At 38.8% G+C, this 21942-nt stretch overlaps 2 protein-coding genes across 4 annotated transcripts; both read left to right on the top strand.

Annotated features, from left to right (window-relative positions):
- Positions 10003-13134, top strand: LOC109822361 (50S ribosomal protein L18-like). Of its 3 annotated transcripts, XM_020388551.1 has the most exons (3): positions 10003-10207; positions 11769-11879; positions 12618-13134. In XM_020388551.1, the coding sequence occupies exon 3, from the start codon at positions 12640-12642 to the stop codon at positions 12985-12987; it is 348 nt and encodes a 115-aa protein (XP_020244140.1). In that variant the 5' UTR covers positions 10003-10207; positions 11769-11879; positions 12618-12639; the 3' UTR covers positions 12988-13134. The 3 variants fall into 3 exon arrangements, with proteins under 3 accessions (XP_020244140.1, XP_020244139.1, XP_020244138.1); XM_020388550.1 differs by lacking the exon at positions 11769-11879 and having other exon boundaries at positions 12622-13134; XM_020388549.1 differs by lacking the exon at positions 11769-11879 and having other exon boundaries at positions 10007-10207.
- On the top strand, positions 13819-20622 carry LOC109822636. Its single transcript, XM_020388865.1, has 2 exons — positions 13819-15581; positions 20461-20622. The coding sequence occupies exons 1-2, from the start codon at positions 14144-14146 to the stop codon at positions 20535-20537; spliced, it is 1515 nt and encodes a 504-aa protein (XP_020244454.1). The 5' UTR covers positions 13819-14143; the 3' UTR covers positions 20538-20622.

Here is a 21942-nt window from a genome sequence, read left to right on the forward strand (position 1 = left end):
ATTGAAGGGTTCTAAACATGGAGGACTGTATCCCATTGGAGTCGCTCCGTCTAAGTCTGCCTTTTTCTCTGCTTTGCTTGCTAATAAGATGAACTCAATGACATGGCATGCCCGTTTAGGGCACCCTAGTTTTTCTTCTATGAATCAATTGTCCTCTGTTTTAAATTATTCTACTCGTTGTAATAAAGTTTGTTGTCATAGTTGTAAACTTGGCAAATCTTCCAAAATTCCCTTCACTCGTCGTACAAATTATACGGATCAGATTTTGCACACATTACATAGTGACGTGTGGGGACCTGCTCCCTCTCCATCAATAGAAGGTTTTCGGTTCTACTTGATCATTGTTGATGAATGTTCACGATTCTCTTGGTACTTTCCTTTACGTCGAAAATCAGAAGTACCATCCATATTTATTCAATTTATAACTTTGATGCAAAATCAACTCAATAGTCGTGTTAAGTTCGTCCAATCCGACTCTGGTGGTGAATATGTAAGTCACCAACTTCGTGATTTCTTTGCGAACCAAGGCATTATTCATCTTTTCTCTTGCCCAGGAACCCCCGAACAAAACGGTCTTGCTGAACGCAAACACCGTCATGTTGTAGAAACTGGTCTCACACTCTTAGCCCATAGCTCTCTTCCCCGTCATCTCTGGAATTATGCTTTTACCACTGCTGTTTACCTCATAAATCGTTTACCCTCTTCCTCTTTACATGGTCGAACTCCCTTCGAGACTATTTTTGGTCAAAAACCTGATTATACTCATCTACGAGTATTTGGTTGTGCTTGTTTTCCACTCCTTGATCCCTTTGGTCGTGATAAACTGGCTTACAAGTCACTTAAATGCGTGTTTGTTGGTTACAGTGGCAAACATAAGGGTTATCGGTGCTTGGATACTTTATCTGGAAAAATTTATATCTCACGACATGTGTCATTTGATGAAAATTCCTTTCCATTTGCAAGAATATCACAGGAAACATCCAGCACTGCCTCACCGGTGTTTCAAACCCAGCCGTTTCCAGATCAGACACTTCATTATTTGACAACAGATTCATCTCAAGTCAACAAAGGCCAAGTTCCTGCACCTGACCTTCCTGCACAAGGCCAAGTTCCTGCACCTGATCTTCCTGCACCAGAAACTGTACCTGACCTTCCTGCACAAGGCCAAGTTCCTGCACCTGAACTTCCTGCACCTGACCTTCCTGCACAAGGCCAAGTTCCTGCACCTGAACTTCCTGCACCAGAAACTGTGAATACTGCGCCTATCAACTCGAATCAGACATCTCTGTTGCCACCAGCATGGCCTACTCATGCTCCTATTAAACAGGCTCGAGGTACTCGAGGTGGTCCTGGGGCAGCACCTTTTGATCCTAATCCACTACTATCAGTCTCTCATCACTCCATGATCACTCGCTCTCGCGATGGGACCCGACATCCAAAAGGCCTCTGTGCAACTCGACATCCGATACCCTTAGCACTTGCTTCCACCTTGCAAAATCATCCAGCAGAGCCCTCTACATATAAGCAGGCAGCAGCTGATCCTAACTGGAAACAAGCTATGACAGAGGAATATGATGCCCTTCAGCGTAACGGCACCTGGACACTTATACCCCTTACTCCATCAATGAATATTGTCGGCTGTAAGTGGGTCTACAAACTAAAACATCGTGCGGACGGCTCCATCGAACGCTACAAAGCCCGATTGGTCGCAAAAGGCTTCAATCAACGTGAGGGTTTCGACTTCGCTGAAACTTTTAGTCCCGTTGTCAAATCCGGTACTGTGCGACTTATTCTCTCCTTGGCACTCAAACATGGATGGCCGCTCCGACAATTAGACGTCAAAAATGCATTTTTACATGGGGATCTGCACGAAGTCGTCTACCTCCAACAACCACCAGGATTCATTGATCCAGCCCGTCCGAACCATGTCTGTCACTTGCACAAGGCACTTTATGGTCTACGTCAAGCTCCACGGGCATGGTACACTCGGTTTACCAATTTTCTTCAACAGTTTGGCTTCATCAGCTGTCCTCTTGATACTTCATTGTTTATGTGGAATCAAGGTAACTGCACCATTCTCGTGTTACTATATGTGGATGACCTTATCATCACCGGAACCCATGATTACCTACTTTCTCGGCTCATTAGACGTCTTTCTTCAGAGTTTGACATGAAGGATTTGGGAGCTCTTAATTTCTTCTTAGGCATGCAAGTTGTGCGGAATCATGATTCGCTTATTCTTTCTCAAGCTCAATATGCACTCAATCTTCTTCATCGGTTTGGTCTCTCTGGTGTTAAACCTATTAAAAGTCCTCTTGAAGCCGGACTTCAACTCTCATCTTCGGCCCCAGATCCTCTTCCTGATCCTACGATCTACCGACAGATGGTTGGCTCCCTTCAGTACTTAACGATGACACGTCCGGATCTTACTTATGCAGTCAATCATGTGTGCCAATTTATGCAAAAGCCATGCTCCTCTCATCTTGCTGCTGTCAAGAGGATTTTCCGCTACGTCAAAGGTACTCTATCCTTAGGTCTTAGATTTTCTAAGGACGCTTCTCTTCAGATTCGTGCATTTTCAGACGCAGACTGGGCCGGTTGTCCAGACAGTCGACGTTCAACAACGGGATATGCAGTGTTCTTGGGGCAAAATCTTCTTTCTTGGGGATCTAAGAAACAATCTACTGTCTCTAGATCTAGTGCAGAGGCTGAGTATCGCGCATTGGCTTCCACAACTACTGAGGTTCTTTGGTTCTTACATATGCTTCGGTTTCTCAGAGTGCACCTATCCAGTCCTCCATTGATTCTATGCGACAACATTAGCGCGATCCACATGTCCAAAAACCCAGTCTTCCACAGCAGGACTAAGCACATTGACATCGATGTTCATTTCATACGTGCTCATGTCCTTCGAGGTGCAATCAGTCTCTCTCATTTACCCGGCAAAGTTCAAGTCGCTGATATCTTCACTAAATCTCTCCCTAGTCCTCGCTTTCTCTGGCTACGGGACAAGCTCTCCTTACGGGATAACCCGTCGTGAGCTTGAGGGGGGATGTGCGAGATCTCTACATTCAGTTGTGCGAGATCTCTACAATCAGCTAAACTTTCAGTTACAATCATATCTGAGATTCAGTTACAACCATATACCTGTATATTGTTCATAGTATAAGGCTGAAATCAAGAGAGTCTACCTGTATATAGTTACAAGAATAGATTTAGCCTTATCATTGTACTCTACATCTCTATATATAGAAGATAATACAGAGAAAGGAATCAGGAAATTCCAACATATATTCCTCCTTCTATTTGTTTCTCTACATCGCATACTGTGCTTTTCTTTCAACTCCACCGTCATATTTTTCGCGTTGTTGCTTCTCTTTCAATGTCGTTGCCTCTCCTTCACCGCCTTTCCTACTCTTCTCCTCCACATGCTCCCTCTCTTTCCTTTTATCATTGGTCTATCATTCTCTTCTACCGTGACCTCTTCTCCTTCTTATTTACCTCTCCTCCTTCTCTCTTGTCTCTCCTTTCTCTTCTTCAGCTCTTATCCCCACAGTCCTTCCCCTAGGCTCTCTTAATTGATCTTTGATTAACCTCTAGTACTATCCTTACCTGGCTAACTACCCGGGTAAAACTTTAATCTTTTCACTTTAGGAGTTTTTGGTTAGGTATAAGAGGAACAAAATTATGAAAAAAAATTCATATGCATTTATTTAATTACGCTTCTCGCATCATATGTTGCCTAATGATAAATGATCAATATATGAGCGAATCAAATCAAATAGGTGCATTTTTTAAAATTCTATTTTATATGGTGGATTATATTTCAAATTTTCAAATGTAAAGTTCATCTATTTTATTGCGTTATGATGGATATTGCAATAAATGTTCATATGTCCTTTTAGATAACTTGCATTTGTTACATGATTAATTACAAGGTTTTATGCAAGAATGCACTTGTAAAATTTAAAGCATGTATGTACAAATATTATTATTATTATTATTTGTATAAGAGGTGGTACTAGAAAATGGCAACATAAATTTAGAAGGTCTCTTTTGTAGACAACCAATTTAAATTTGGAAGGTCTCATTTGTAGGCAACCGATTTAAATTTAGAAGGTCTCCTTTGTAGGCAACCAATTTGTAACCTCTTATAATAGAAGAATTTTAAAAAAATTTATGCATATGAATTATGAAGTATGAAATATGTTGTTCTCTTGAATGCTCTGCATGTATCTATTATTAATTTCATTCATGTATGTGCATATGCATAACTGCAGAATTTTAGTTCCACATTAGTTTGAAATGCTCAGATATTAAGGTTAAATCCTAATCTGCACAAACACTATGTGTTTACATCTTCAGACATAGACTATGATCTTTTATGATCATAGACCATGACATAATTTCAAACAATATGATGGACTAATTATAAAATAAGAACTTGATAAATAAATACAACGCCTGCTAGGCAAAGTTGTGATTCTAGACTTTGTAAAGTCTGTAAAAAGAATCTTGCTGACCCTTTGATAAAGGGTCTATCCAGGAGTGTGGTTCTGGATTCATCGAGGGAGATGGGGTTAAGCCCATAGATGAGGTCACTGACAGCGACAACCCAACCCTTATTTGGAGACGTAGTCCTAATGTTGGCTCAATGTGGTAGAAACAAGCTGGACTAGTGACACTCGTGTGGAGCATCGACCCAGATATATTCATATATCACTATGTAGGTTGTGCTACTACCCCTTCTCTATGATGACGATGCTCTTATGATACAGCTGGCTAGCCTGAGTTTTACTCTTAATAAGTTCAACGTATGTATTATGGGGGGTATTAAATAAACAACTATAGTACCACTACAAGAAATCAAGGTTTTAACGACCAAAATTAGTGAAGGGACCATGTGACCGTCATTAATGTGTGTAAAATAACGACGGTTTTAACAACCTTCATCGAGTGATCACAAATATTAGAGTAATGATGTGAGATAGGATAACGGTTTTTTAGTCCCTTCATTGATTTGCTTCTAATACCGTCGTTATTGGGCCTCCTGAAAACACGAATGATTCCATTACCTTCGTTAATCATAACTCCTAATCATAAGTAGTAATAATCAAAATAATATAAAGAACCCAAAACCAAACCTAAACTAATAAACCCTAGATAAAAAAATCGCGTTACTGTTCATTGTCTTCTATTCGTCGCTGTTCTTCGTTAGCATCACCTCCTCCTCTCGAGAAGAAGCCCTAGCCTCTTCTTCCTTGAGATCCACTATTTCGAACTCGAGCCCTCGATCCACTCCTTTTACGAGAACAACAACATCGATCAACCTCTTCAAGATTAAGACTTCGAACAAGTTGAGGACGAGATCCCTTAATCGGCGCCACCGCGGGTGGAGGTGCTCTTAATTCTATGCCATGTTTATCATAATGATTATATTTTTCTTGGTCATTGCATTTGCATCTAATTAGTTTCCCATGATTATGTGCACATTCTTTTGATGGAATTTATGTGCCTGATGGTGTCTTATTTCAAATTTTAGATGGTTCCTTTCTAGATGTTAGTAATTGAGGATGGAGATGGTGCTTGGTGGATTTCATTTGTGTGCATTGTAGAAGAATATTCCAGGCCTAAGCATTTCAAATTAGTCATAATTATGTGGATTAGTAATGTGCAGTTTCAGTCTACATGCTGCTTGTTAGGCATCCTTCTTTATGTTTAACCTTCACATGTTCATTGGTCACAGAATCATAATACTATAATTACCCTTTTCAGTATAATTGTAATGTTAGCTTGTAATGTTCATATGTCCAATGTAGTCAATGTAATCATAAGTCTTCATGTATATATGCAGTATTATCTTCTAAGTACATCACTTATAGATTACATGTATTGCATATATTTAGTTTCTTATACAGCTATATATTTGGACAAACGTTACAACCATGTATATATGCAGTATTATCTTCTAAGTACATCACTTATAGATTACATGTATTGCATATATTTAGTTTCTTATACAGCTGTATAGTTGGACAAATGTTACAACCAATATTGATGTGTAGTTGTGTGTATATATCTTATGACTAACTTTGATGTGTTTGACTAACTAACGCTCAAAACGACTATGCTTTATTCAATATGTATCGTAAATTCATGGTGAGTACAGTGCGTCAGGCAGTTATAAAGTACATTCGCACATTTAGTATATTAATTTTTTTAATGGTCATAATACCACATATTGCAACATTCCTGAAACTATGTTGCATACTACCTTTAAAGTGACATATTGTATAATTATGTGTGATGTAGTATATTTATCCTATTACTAGCATGTAATCTTGTACGATATGTCATCCATGAACACATAAAATTGTGCATTAATATGTGTAAAGTAGTTTAAGTTCATAGGTTGGTGGCATGTTCAAACTATTACATATGTAGTGAGTCATACAAGCATGTAGTGTTAGTGTGATACACACACCACCAGCATATCAGTAGAGATCATAACGATGGCATATTGTTCAAAAGTATAGGAATGTCAACAATCATATTATATTTGTATTTTTTGTTTTTGCACGAGTATCTAGCTAGTAGCATTCTCTTTACTATAACTATTCCTTTTTTAGACATGATGTTTCTTATAGGAATGTCAAAAATCTCGGGGAAGCAATCTCATGGTCACATCACTGTATTTGGTGGCGGGACTACTTTGAAAGATTTGAGAGGCCGCTTCCTAGTCGATCTGATCTGGAAGCACGAGTTATAGAAGAAAAGAGAAAGAACCAGATGCTTCAACAACGCTTAGATGAGCAGGAGAAACAACATCAACAACAATAATGGATGTTTGACTTAAAGTCGCAAGTGAAAACTATGCAGGAACTTTTTTTTAGGCAGGCATCTTCATTGACTCCTCAAACTCGAGAACATGTGCAGGACTAGGTAATTATTTTTTATGAAATCTCTTATATACTTTTATGATTGACTACTTGCACTTGAGAAAATGATATTTTTACTTAATAAGATAATAATTGCTTAATTGATACTTCTTAATTATGTGATTTCTTAAATTTTGCAGGCTATCCATGCAAGATTAGGAGGGGGGAGCTCGAGTCTTCTTTTGACGATGATTATAGATGAAAGGACGTGTCTTTCCCAGACTTCTATTTTAATTTGTTTTAGATAGTTTCACATATTTTCCTTTGGAACAATTGGGATATTAACACTTGTTATTAGTATTGAATATTTGAGGATGATGAAATTTTATTTATTGAAGTTATTAATGAATGGAGTTTTTTTATTTTTTTTATTCATTATTGGGTATTTTTAATATATTTTTGTTATGAATCTTAGTGTCATGTTGAGGATAATATGATAGTTGCCTATGAATCTCTAAGTATCATTAATATATATTAGAAATTTATAGTCTATAATGATGGTTTTATAAACCATATTTTGTTCATCAACGAAGGGAAAGCACCATCGTTGATGGGTTACTAATTACCCATAATGAGGACTTTTACGACGGTATTCAATCGTTATTAATTGGCCTTTAATGACGGGAAAATATCCCCGTAATTAATGGTAACGACGGGAAAATATCCCGTTACTAATGATAACGACGGGAAAATATTCCCGTCATTGATGGTAACGACGGGAAAATATCCCCGTCACTGATGGTAACGACGGTGATAATTACCGTCGTAAATATTAATGACGGTAATATGTTCCGTCGTTATAGACTCTATAACGACGGGTAGTATATCCCTTCGTGACCCTTTAGCGAAGAGGGCTTCAACGACGGGTGACGAAGGGATTTTTCACCGTCGTTAGCATACAATAACGAAGGTTTTCAGCTTTTTAACGAAGGGAAATCCCTTCGTTAAAGATGTAATTTCTTGTAGTGTACCCTTTGAGGACTTACCTACGTGAGAGGAACCATGATGGCCGCGGTTGGGGGGGGCAGGGCTGACCCCTAGAAACTCTCATGAGTCGGTTTATTGTGAGCATGACCTTTTACGCTCAACCCGCTTTGCTCAATAAATGAAGACGTATTGTGTGTGTTTTTATCAATATCTGATTCAAGGGGCCTAATTCAAGGCTTAGTCCATTATGTCCCTCATGTGGCGATGAACTCACTAAGAAAAGGTTCAAAGCCGAAAGCTACCTCTCCTGAATTCACGATACGTAAGGTTGCCCAACCTATTTTCTTTTTGTGATTTATTGATTTATTTATTAACTTTGAGTTTTCAGTCAATATTGCCTTTTGGGGGGGGGGACTATTGGATATTTTGTTGGAGAAAAGACAATTTTGCCTTCATGAATAGTAATAAAAATTTATAATTAAAACATGTTTTAATTAGCAATTAAAAATATGTCTAACGGCTATATAATTATGGGGAACGTTACAAAATTTATGACGAACGTTACGGAATTAATTACGGGTTTTGTAACGTCTTTTCCAACCCTATATATATCCGTATGTTGAGCTCAAAATGAGAAGAAAAAATATACAATAAGTTTCTCTTGTTTTTCTTCTCTCCCCTACATATTATTTTCATCTACATCTTAGTTTTATTTTATGGACAACTTCCTTCATCTGAGCTGAAGCTCTGCACTCTCGCCCGAGTGCAGAGGCCGGCCATTTCCGGGGGCTTTTACCGCTAGGGGGATGAAACCATCTGTGCCAGGACGATAGGCGGGTTCTCAATCTTCTAGGGCAGTGAATACACGACTGCTCCCGATCAGGCCAGTTTTAATTGTTTATTTTTCGGAATTATCTGCATGCTATAATCTTAATTATTTGATAAATTTCCAACAGAAAGTACATGAGAGAAATGAGAGAGATTGAAGATGAGAGAAGAGTAGAGAGATGAGAGAGCTTGAAGATTGAAAATGAGATGACAAGTGAGAGATGAGATTGGTTGTGTTCATGAAGAAATGGGAAGTGGAAAAAAAAGGAGGGAAGAAAATGAAGAAAGAGAGAGCATTTTTAAAACACTTGAAAAATTCAATAAAAGTTCTTCTGAAAGGTTTGATGCATCAAAGCTTTTTCAGTCAGGCTAAAAACGATAATGTACTTTTGATTGAATTCTTAAAAACAAGGTTCCCCATCTAATTTTCCCATTAAATTATATTCAGAAATATCTTATCAAACACGTATATTTAATTAATAGTTTTCTTGCTGTTTGGTTATTTCCTAAAAAACAAAAAATAGAAATGCAAACCAAGAAAACTCAAAAAGTACAATTTCACGCATTTCCATCCCTAAAACTCATCCACAACATCTAATAAAATATTATTTTTATCCAACAACTCATCCATCACATCTAATAAAATATTATTTTCATTCAACAACTCATCCATCACATCCACCACATCTAATAAAATATTATTTTCATCCACAACATCACTCAACTCATCTCATCTCATATTTAAAAATTACTCACATCATCCAATAAGATTGTGACAACTCATCTCATCTCATTAACATTTCATTTCTTTGTTTTCCTCCCAAAAAGCTAGGAAAACAATTTCCTTAAGTGTGTGTCACATCATCCAATAATATAATGACAACTCATCTCATCTCATCTCATATATTTTCTTATTTTTAAGAAATAACCAAGCAAAAGAAAACAACCTATTACAAGAAATAGGTTTCTTATAATTTATTTTATTATTTTTTCGCCAACCAAACAACATCAAAACAAGTTTTCTTAAAAAATCACTCATATCATTCTATAATAAGTTGACAACTCATCTTCATTTCTTTGATTTCCTTCTTTTATTAGCAAACCAAACACTCCTAAAATAATTTTTTGATTTAATAGTTTTCCATTTCTTTGATTTTCAATTTTTTTTAGGCAAACTAACAGGCCCTAAAAAAATTTAAACGTGGAGACCTGAAAAACGAGTTTTTGTAATTAATAAAACGGGACTTATCTAATTGAGATCTCATTTCACTCGCATTCCAATTGTTGATCGGGTCGGGTCCATGAAAAACCCACTCGCTCATCCACCCGAATACAATTGCGTACAGAGATAAGCTCCGATCTCAGTCACCCCCACGTTCACTGATCGCTCTTAAACCCTCGTCCATTCTCGCCGCCGCCGTCACCGCCGCCGGAGATCGCGATTCGTAGTTACCTCTATTGATCCCGCCACCAATCACATCCTTTCGAGTGCGAGTCCAGAATCTCCTTTTTTGGTAATCTTTCACTGTAACAATCTTAAAACAGCGAATTTGCAAAATTAGGGTTTAAATTTTTTTAAATTTTTTTTTAGTTTGTATTCATTTTATTAAGATTTGATTTTTCCATTGATTTGACTGGATTTATTTGCCTTACTGCACTGCAGAAGAAGTTGGTTTATTTCTAGTGTGATAATTTTCATCTTAATTAGCGAAATCATGCTGTGCTTTGTAATAAAAAAAATGTAAAATTGATGCTAACTCATAAGTAATTTTAATCTCATCATGTGAAATTAATGAATTTGTCTTTTTTCAAGAATACTAGGGAGAAGAATGGCTTTACTTTTACACATCCTCCATCACTGAATAACGGGTCAATATTAATGTTCATTTGTTATGAATAAACACAATTAAAGTACTAAGCTGGCATCAACCATAGCAGGCCTAAATTCTTCCTGCATTGGTTTGTTCCTGATAGCATTGATCACTGCCAGAATTTAAATAATATATAGAACAGAAAGCAGTTCTTGTAAGAGGAAAAACTATGTACATAGCATAAGCGGCTGTTAGTGACGTTCAACGGAAACAGCAGGATTCATACATCGGGAGGTCAACAAAAGATGATAGGTCTGTAAGTTTGGATTTGGTAGGGATGGATCCAGAAACAATGACTCGATAGCATACACCTGATGGCTTGCGATGATTGGAGTTTAATACACAGATAATATAGCAAAAATAAAATTGAACTCTTTCATAACCCCTTTAGGGAATTCTATCAGTGATATTTTGGGGGGTGCCCATGAGGAGCTTGCTTCGGGAATGTTTTCATCAGTCTATCTTTTTTCCATTTTTGGTGGTTTTCTATCAGGATGTGAACTAGAATTTGAGCTCACAGTTATAGGAGATAAAGAAGATTGAGAGCTATTTCCCTAGTGGTGAGTGCCCCCATGGGTTTTGGCGGGCGCTTGTTTGCCAATTTGTCAACCCATAGTTTTCTCTACACGATCTGAGATCACTATGCTTTTTTTTAAATTTAATTATAGTAGCTAATCGATGTTATCATCCTTTTTCCCTTAATATTTTTCATATACAACGGCAGACCAAAATGAAGATAAATATGCATGAATAAACATGTAATTTGCAGATAAACAAAAAAATTTTCCACGTCTGGACTTAAGCATAGGATTCCCACATTATAGCTGCCATCATAACACAACATGGGATTTCACAAAAATCATAGATAACGCAAGATAAGAACATGATTTACAACGCAACATGGGATGATCAAGCTCCTTGTGTAGGCAACACCAGGACTTAAAGAATCTGTAGGAGTTGTCATTATCTCTGTTAACTTTGTTATTCTCTTTGAAAAGGTTATTGATTTTCATGTGCATGCTTTCATGTGAACCTGTTAAGAGAAGTATTGTACCAACCGGTCAAGGAAAACTAAGGGAAGACCTTAACTAACATTAGTTCTTAAGTGGATGTGAGGAAATTCGTAATACTGAAGTCCTTAGGGAAAACATGGAAGAATTATAGCATGCATAGAAGTGTTGACTATTTGAAATGTCACACACAGGTCTTGTGGTCTCCGTGCATATTTGATAACATATGGCTAAAACAAGTTAGATATAGATCGGGTCTAAGTTTCAAGCTGAGCTAGTTGATTGGATTCATACTTGAACTTGAGGTATGTATCTCACTGGATCCTATATTTGTATTCAAGTTGTTAGATCTTGGATTCAACCTCTCAACCTATTATTTCTTCTTATTAGTCCTTTTTTAAACACTGTTGTGCAAATTTCACTTTTAGACATGCTACAACTCTGTATATAGTCTTAAAAAAAGGTTAAGTTATTTATGCAGCTATTAACTTCCTGCCTTCAATTGTTCTTATAGGTAGTTTCTTTCTGATATGATCTAACAGAGTTTCTCTCTCCTTAAAATGTCTGGTTTTAATCATGTTAATCGCTTAGTACGCTAAATGCAACAAACAATATTACAGAATTTATCACATCTTTGCTAAAGCATAGTGAGACTCGTTTAGAACAGGTATGCATTTAAAATTAGGTTTAATTGCAGATATCGTAAGGGGATAGCTACTTATTACCCCTAAACTATTTACCACTTTGAACCTCCAGATCTCAAAACAGAGTTATCTCCCCTTTATCTTACCTGTCACGTGGATTTTTCATGGGAGGACAAGGTCTTTGATGACTGAGAGACCTGTTGAACATGCACCCCTGTATACATGTACTTTTATCATCACGCGTTGGGTGTCTAAGTGCTAACAAAAGAGTTTGGGGGTAATAAGTGTCTAACCCGCTATAATGTATGGGGAGTGTGCAACTAACCATATCTGTAAATAACCCTTAAAAGTATCATCATATTTCTTATGGATTGTGCTTATTGCATTGTTTCTTTGTAGTTAGACAGGACCGGAAGCAACAATGGTGATCCCACCACCAGTGAGACCAGCGAGAATCACCAATTACCTGAAACCCTACGTACTGAGAATGCATTTCTCAAACAAATACGTCAGTGCACAGGTTGTCCACACCCCAACAGCGACAGTGGCATCTTCTGCAAGCTCGCAGGAGAAGCTGCTGAGGCCGAGCATGGAGTCTACTCGTGATGTTGCAGCCGCCGCTGCAAAGATTGGGAAGATCTTAGGGGAGAGGCTGCTGATGGCGGGGATTCCTGCTATATCGGTGTTCTTGAAGAGGGAGCAGAAGTATCATGGGAAAGTTAAGGCGATTGTTGATTCCGTGAGGGATGCTGGTGTTAAGCTTCTCTGAATTGTTCTCATCTCATTTTGATATTGGAATCTGTGCATGCCTCTACATTATCCATGTATCAGTTCTTTGGAGTTGAATCAAGACTCAATAACTTTAGATGTTATTGAACATTGATACAATCAAGCAGACTTTTTCTTTTGAGTTCAACTGCTTTACTTCTAGCTTTGCTTCTCAACTACTAATAAGTCTCTGCTAAGAAAAATAATTTAAGGACCCAAAATATGGGACCAATGGAGGGGACAAGTGAGGTGTCCCCTCCCTATTGCATAATGAGTTGGCACAACCAACTCATTATGCAATAGGGAGGGGACACCTCACCTGTCCCCTCCATTGGTCTCATATTTTGGGTCCCCGTAGTAACACTCCTCTGCTAAATAGTTTTATTATAAATGCATGTGCATAGAACTTCAGTGCGCATTCTAGCGAACTCCATAGTTTCTGCCAAGGTAGGCTTTTCATGAATGTCAATAAAATCTTTAAAGCAGAAAAAGTACAGCTAACAGCATGTTATGCGATGCAGGCTTTAACTAAAATTTCAAGTCACATATGACATGATGAAACTTAACTAAGTATTCAGATCCCTGGTTTATACGTAGGCTGCTTGAATCCTACTATTCTGAGCTATCTAACATGCGATATTATCAATCAAATATTAAAATTAGAGAAGTTTGTGAAATGAAAAATTCTTTAAGGACCCAAAATATGGGACCAATAAATGGGACAAGTGAGGTGATGGCCAACTCATTATCCAATAGGAGGGGGACACCTCACTTGTCCTCTTTATTGGTCCCATATTTTGGGTCCCTGTAGCAAAGCTCTTGTGAAATAGATCAAATCTTAAAATTAATTCGCAAAATTGATCGATTTTCGGCCACGTTAGCATGACTGGATGAAAAATCTGACGTGGCTGAAAATCAGGTGGCTCACGATCTCGGGAAAGGGATCCATCATTTCCAAAGCGTTCAAATTTTCCTCTCCAGTTCCCAGCGCTGTGCCAGCAGCTCGTCAGCCGCGTCCCCATCTGTTTCCACGACCTTTTTTCAGTTCCCTCTTTGATAACCGCCATCCAACCAAAAAGCATCTGTTTTTTTTTTCTTCCCATCTTTTAATTCTATATATATTATGCATAAAAGTCTAGGGCTTTCAAACCCTAAAAATGAATTCTGATCAAGGGCGGACCACAGTTACAAGGAGAAAGAAAGGTCGTTCGACGGATAGGCAGTATCTTCGACGATGTTTTAATTGTGGTGATGATCGTCGTCATTCGATCAAATCTTGCCCTGAAGGGGCATTCATCTGCTTCAGATGTCATGAGGAGGGTCATGTGGCCAAACATTGCAGATCTCATCTTCGTCCCTTAGAGATGAAGGTGGATTTATCAGATTCAGCTACTCATCTTTGCAATAATGCTAAGGCGCTTGCTGCTTTTGCTGTCCTTACAATTACTGAAGGCTCGCCATCAATAGAGTTAATCAGGACCCAATTGGCATGGCTATTCCGGTGGCAACAGTGGATTGGTAAGGTGATTCCTATTCGTGGTAACACTTTTATAGTAGAGTTCCCGTCGACCTTTCATTTGTCAGGAGTTGTTGATGAAAAGCTCTTAGATTTTGAACAATTTAAGGGTTGGTTTGCTCCCTGGACTGAGAATGTAGGAATGAAGATTGTTGGTTCTGCATTTTATCAATGGATTAAATTTAAAAACCTTCCCTTTCAATTCTGGTCCATCGATATTCTGGAGAAGATTGTGGGTACGTTTGGTGAACTGGTAAGGGGATGCAAAAATATTAAAGACAAATTGAATGGCCAGGATACACGTGTTCTTGTTAAGGTTAAGGGTCCAGAGTGCATCCCTCAGTCGGTCGTATGCTCGTATACTTCTCAGATAGACTCCTTCACTAGAGAAGTGAGATTGGAGATTGCCCCGATTGGAGTTGGTCGACGAGGGCCTGAAGTCATTGACAATCATATGTCTGTTTTGGAAGTTCAAGGAGATATTGTCATTGAAACTCAATGGGCAGATCAGGTGACAGCTCCGATGAAAACTTCGCCGGAGAACGGGCAGAACCAGGTTGAAGCAGCAAACTTTGTTGGAGATAGGGGTAAATCAGTTGCTCCACATTTTTTGAATTCAGCGAAGTTTCAGGAATTTCCAGATCATCATCAGCCTCCAATGGAAACAATTCTAAATCCTAGCTTTGCGGTTATGGTAGAGGATCCTAAGGCCCATAATGAGGAAGATTCCTCTGAAGATAGCTCGGATTCCATTCTAGATTCCCTAAGAGATTTTCCGCTTGATTTGGTTAAGCAGTCTTGGAAGGGGCGTACTATTTATATTGAGCGTTCAACCTGGAACAATTATCTTGGCGGGAAAGCGGATTCCTCGAATTCAAATTCAGCTACATCATTCCCGCCAAAATCTGCTCAAACGCCAGCTATTCAGCCAACATCCTCTATTCCACCAGGCTTTTCTCGTCGACCAGGTTCAGTGACATCTTCACGTTCAATTAGGAAGACTATCTTCGGCAATAAGCATAAGAGCTTCATGAGGCAATCTACTTCTGCTAAGAAGGTGGCTCGTTCGTCTAAAAAAGGTACTAAGCCTCCTTCCTCTGCTTCTTCTTCTACGGCTCTTCCAATAAATTCTTTAGCTAAAGATGTTATTGAAGATATTGCTGCCAATTGTGGTATTACTCTTCCTGATCAGTATTTAGAACTTTTAAAGATTAAGGAAGTAGAGACGAGCAGACAGTCTTAGTCTTTGGTTTAGTTTGTAGTTCAAGGTGGTGTTATATTTTTATCATCATGAAATTCACAACTTGGAATGTTCGAGGTCTTAACGGCCCTTTTAAAAGACGTTTGGTCGGAGACTTCCTTTCTCGCTCTGCCATTGACATTGTTGGAATTCAGGAGAGTAAGCTGTCCAATCCTTCTCCTAGGACACTTCAGACAATAGGTGGTAAGAAGCTTATTCATTGGTGTCATCTTGATTCAAATGACTCTAGAGGTGGAGTTTTGGTAGGGTGATCTGACGCTTTTTCTATGATCAAATCTCATGTTGGTATCTTTTCAGTTTCAGTGTTACTCCACCACAAACCATCCAATTGGAAGTTCACCTTTACCTCGTTATATACCCCTATTGATAGGGATGATAGAGAAGTCTGTTGGTGGGAACTTAATCGTATTCGTATTATCTTTCCTGGACCTTGGGTAATTAGTGGTGATTTTAACGTTACTTTATCCTCTGACGAAAGAAGTGGTAAAAATGGGTCCTATAGAGAAATTAAATCCTTCAGAGATTTTGTCTCCTTTGCATCTCTTATTGACCTCCCTCTCTCTGGTAGAGCTTACACTTGGTCTAATAAGTGATTAAATCCCTCGATGGTCAGACTCGACAGATTTCTCATATGCTCAGAATGGGACAAGAAATTCCCTTCATGTTTGCATTTTGCAATTTTCTCCACCGGCTATGGGATCAGATCATTCTCCAATTGTTCTCGATAGTGGAGGAATTAGCCCAGTTTTACCTGTTTTTAGATTTGAAAGGAGTTGGCTTCATAATCCTGAGTTCATCCCATTCATTAATAGCTGTTGGAATTCTGTTAAATGTCATGGATCTCCTGTTGATATTTTTATTTTAAAGCTTAAGCTTCTTAAGAGAAGAATTAAATGGTGGAACAAAAATATTCTTGGTTCTATATCCTCTAGGAAAGCTGATACGCTATCAAAAATTAACTCTCTTGATCTGCTTGAAGAGCAAAGGCCCCTTTATGATTTGGAATTTAATGATAGGAAGTCCCTTCAGTCTTCTTTCTCATCTATAATTAAAGAGGAGGAAACCTATTGGCACCAACTATCGAGAATACAGTGGTTAAAAGAGGGAGACGCCAATACATCTTTTTTTCATAAAACAACAAGTTTTCATAGGAACGCCAATTATATTGCCTCTGTGATTTTTTAGGGAAAGGAATTCTCTACAAATCATGATATATCCCAAGCCTTCTGTGATTACTACATGGAACTCTTTGGTCAGGAAAAAAGAAACAACATACCAATAGATTGGTCATACTTATACCCTCACAAAGAGACAAATCTTGACTCTTTAGAAGATCCTTTCACAGAGACTGAGATCAAGAGTGCTGTTTTTGGGATGAATGCAAATAAAGCTCCAGGACCTGATGGATTCTCTATGGCTTTTTATCAAACTTTCTGGGATTTGCTCAAATCTGATCTTGTGGCTATTATGATTTATTTCCAACAAAATCCTTCTAATCTTCATAGGGTGAATAAAGTTTTTATCACTCTTATGCCTAAGCTCAAGGATAGTGTTCAGATGAAGGATTTCCGACCAATTAGCTTGATAAATTGCCTCTTCAAAATTTTCACAAAGTCACTAGCTAACAGATTATCTCCTCTTATACCTAATCTGGTTGCCCCTACTCAAGCGGCTTTTCAATCAGGAAAATCAACACTTGATTCAGTTGTTTTGGCTAATGAGATGATACATTTTTGTTCTAAAAGGAAGAAGGAAGTTGCTATGTTAAAAATTGACTTCTCAAAAGCTTTTGACTCCATAAACTGGAATTTCCTCCTCAACTTGCTAAAAGCAAGAGGCTTTGGCACAAGATGGTGCTCTTGGATCTATCATATTGTTTCTTCATCTAATTGTGTTGTCAAAATCAATGGTGTTCCCTCCAAATTCTTTTCTTGTAAAAGGAGTCTTAAGCAAGGAGATCCTTTATCTCCTATGCTTTTCAACATTGCAGTTGATGTTCTCAACAAAATGATTAACAACAATGTAAAAGATGGTATTCTATCTAATCTTGGAATCAAGGTACCTCTAAATCAGTTGAGAATTCTTCAATTTGCAGATGATACCCTGCTTTTTGTTAAAAGCTCCTCAGTTGATATTTCTGTTCTCAAAACAATTCTTTACATCTTTGAGGAAGCATCAGGCTTGGGTATAAATTATTCAAAGTCTTCTCTGATATATTTTGATAAGATACCTTCAAGGAGTCAGTCTCTCTCAAACTTACTAAGCTGCAAAGTTGAGCATCTCCCCATCAAATATCTTGGCTTGCCGTTAAAATATGGAAAGCTAAAAAAATGATACGAGTCGCCGTGCGAGCACTCTTTGGTCGCGGAATTACCAAAAGATGGGTTGAGAAGAAGACAACTAAAACACAAGAACAATTCAGTATGGCGAAGGAAAATACCTTCTCTAGATTATGAAGAATCAATTATTACAAATCTCTCCCTCACAATCTCACTAGAATCGAGAACAACCTCTCAATCCTCTCTAAACCCTAATACAATGATTAGAATCTCTCTTAATTCCCTCTGATTCTAAGATATCATAGATCCTCACAATCTAAACCCTAATCCTTTTGATTAGGATCTCACTAGAATCGAGAACAACCTCTCAATCCTCTCTAAACCCTAATACAATGATTAAAATCTCTCTCTGATCTAAGATCTCATAGATCCTCACAATCTAAACCCTAATCCTTTTTTTATTAGGATCTCACTTAGACCTAAAATCCTTTAGATCTACATCTGGCCTCTCACCTCTCTTCTGATTCTCCGATGATGTTTAGAAACCCTAAACAACACTTTATATAGGTGTACAAACGTGGATGGCAATCTGGTAAATAACCAGACCAAACCCCAACAGGAATTCGTGCAAACAGAAACCCAAACGAACCAGGAAATCTTCGTGAGTCGACTCATGAACAGTTATGAGTCGACTCATGACCACATATGAGTCGACTCATAACTGATGAGTCGTCTGGTCAGAGACTTTTGACAAAACGGTTGGGTTTCGTGAGTCGACTCATGACAGGCATGAGTCGACTCAACCTGATGAGTCGACTCACAGAGCTGAAAACTGGATTCTTCGAATCTGCTGCTCGTCGTCTCGTTCCACGCTTCCACCTGCGTTCCACTGTACTGATTGACACCTCTATTCTCATGCTATCATGAGAATCATCTATCCTCAAGCTCCCATGAGGATCGCTAAGTTCCGAAGAGAAGATACACACGTATCATGCTTTGATTCTTCGTTCTTCCGACTCGCTTTATGCTCCATCCTGTGCTCTGCCGTATCGCTTCACACCACTATTCTCAAGATATCATGAGAATTACCTATCCTCAAGCTCCCATGAGGATCACTAAGCTCCCGAAACAGAGAAGAAGATACACACGTATCAAAAAAATCAAACTGGCAACTACTTTTAGATACTCTTCACAAAAAACTTGCTACATGGAAGAGGACTTTCCTGTCTTTTGGAGGAAGACTACTTCTTTTAAACTCTGTGCTCACCTCTATCCCCTTATACTTCATGTCTTTCTATAAGCTACCTAGTTGGCTTATCAAAGAAGTTGATAAAATTAGAAAGAGTTTTCTTTGGACAGGCAGTGCTGAAACTAATGGTTTTAAATGTTTGGTAAATTGGAAAAAAGTCTGTTTAAGTAAAACTGAGGGAGGCTTGGAAGTTAAAGATATCAAATCCTTCAACATTGCTCTTCTATCAAAATGGCTTTGGAAATGTCTTGATTCTAATTCTCAAACTGGTAATTTTCTACGTCAACTTTACAATTTCAGAGGTTCTACAACTCAAATGATGCGCATCACTCTAACTCATCCTTTTGGAATGACATCATATCTCACAAAGAGGGTTTCCTACATCACATCTCATGGTTACTTGGCTCTGGTGACAATATTAGGTTCTGGGAGGATAAATGGGCTAGCTTTAATTCCTTAGCTAGCATATATCCAACTTTATACAAGTTATCTTTCTCTTCCAATGTTTCTGTTCGTAGTCAGGGTCTCTTTCAAGGCAATGTGTGGCATTGGAGCCCCTTGTTGAAAAGATGTATATCTTCTATTTCTCAAACAGCAAAGTCAGACCTCATGCACTTAATAGAGAGTTTTCATATCTCTAATCAACCTGACATACCCAAATGGTCTCTTGCAACAAATGGTATTTTCTCAGTGAAATCTCTATACAATTTTCTGAACTCCAGAGGTATTCTGACTCCTATCTACAAAGTCATTTGGAAAAATGTAATTCCCAGCAAGGTTCGTATCTTCACTTGGCTCTTATCCATCAATAGATTACATACAAAGGAAAATCTTTTATCCAAAGGATGGCGGGGGTGATCCTACATGCATTCTCTGTGGGATGGAATCAGAATCAAGAAATCATCTTTTTTTCTCTTGTCCAATATCAAATCAAGTATCGAAACACTTCAAAGAATATTACCTTCCTTTCCTCTGGCCAACATCCATTGATGAATTACTACAAACTGTAGAGAATCTTCAAGGAAGTAAAGGACACATTTGGCGTGCAATATTGTCAACAGTTTGCTGGAATCTATGGACTACTAGAAACAAAGTTATCTTTGAAAAGATTCATTTCTCGTACAAGTCTATTATTAATCAAGTTATTTCTGGTTTGTGCAATTGGACAGATGCGGGAAGTGGGACGGCTACACGACATCTATCTGCAAGGCTTAAAGAACATCCGATATCAAGGGCTAGTGTGTGATGGGGGATTGAAGTAATCTTTGACACAGTGAGAGCAAGTTGTAAAGTTTTGTTTGTTTATAAGCTAGATACCATTTTTATTTTCATCTCTTTTTGTTGATTATAGAAAGTCTAGCTTCTGCTAATTATATGTGTTGGGAATTTAACGCCGAAACCCCTAATGCAACGGAAACGCAGAATAGAGAACAGTACACCAAGTTTAACGAGGTTCGGCAACTGCCTACGTCCTCGGGAGCCACACAGTCAATTTCTTATTTAATCTAACAAGAAATTACAAGTTAAGAGCAAATCCCTAAACTGGGATTCCTCAAACAAACACTGTAGCTACAGTGTTAATACCCACTTTAAAACCCCCTTTCTGTTTTCTCTCTCTCTCTAATTCTTTTCTTAATCTCCCCTCAAAAACCCTATTTGAGAGCTGGAGATTATCAAAATCGCTACTGCGATTTGGGGATTGAACGCTGCTGCGTTTTATGGCTTTTCACCGCCGCCAGAGGGATCGGGGGAGAGAGCAACACCCTAGGGCTCGTGGGGGGCTTCTTTTATAGCCGAATCGATGACAGGCTGGCGACAACCTGTCGCCAGCGGTGCGATGGACGCGGGTGTGGGACTCTGATCGCGGACGTCGGAGTTCTTGAACGCGGGGGTCGCCATCTCCCAAACGCGAGGGTCATCGAGCTGGGACGCCATGGTTAGGTTCGCGTTCGCTGAGGGTCGCGTTCGCCCAATTTCGAGCTCAACTGCTCGAGCTGCCTGCGCCATCCTGGAGCTCGTCGGAGCTCCTCCGCCGTCGGAGGTTGGTATCCACCCCAACCTAACAATCTCCCACTTGGAGACCAAAACCGACGCCAACAGGCTATCTCATCAAACTCCTCTTCTGTGTGGCTCCGCCCTCATCATCTATGCATCTATCATGAAAGGCCAACTGAAGTTGCACACAACTCCAGTTTCTGGAAGTGCTGCCTCTTGTACAACCATATCCGCTGGATCCTTCTTCTTGGATATTCTGATTGGAATCTTTGACAACTCGCACGCCGGCTCTGTATCTTCTGGAACCTTCTGCTCCTTTTTCACTCGGGATACACCAGCTTGTTGTGACGTGCCTTTCTTCCGATGGGACTTAGCTAAGTTCCCATGTCTGGTTGGAATCAGAGATTTCATCTCTTTCTTTCGCGCAAACTCCCACGTTGTCGCATCCCACTCTGACAAGCTTTCATCAAAGTTTCAGATCTCCTCCATTTGTCAGCAACACTATTAATTCATGTATCTGCTGTTAGCCAAGCAGTGAGGACGAGATATTTTCCTCATGTCGGACGCTGGTGGTCGGGCTCCTGCGCACCGTTCTGGTCAAACAGGCTCTATCTGGCTGAGGACTTCCTGCTTGGGTATCTCTCTCTTTTTCGCTT

Source organism: Asparagus officinalis, chromosome 8 (genome assembly GCF_001876935.1).
Source record: "Asparagus officinalis chromosome 8, Aspof.V1, whole genome shotgun sequence".
NCBI lineage: Eukaryota > Viridiplantae > Streptophyta > Magnoliopsida > Asparagales > Asparagaceae > Asparagus > Asparagus officinalis.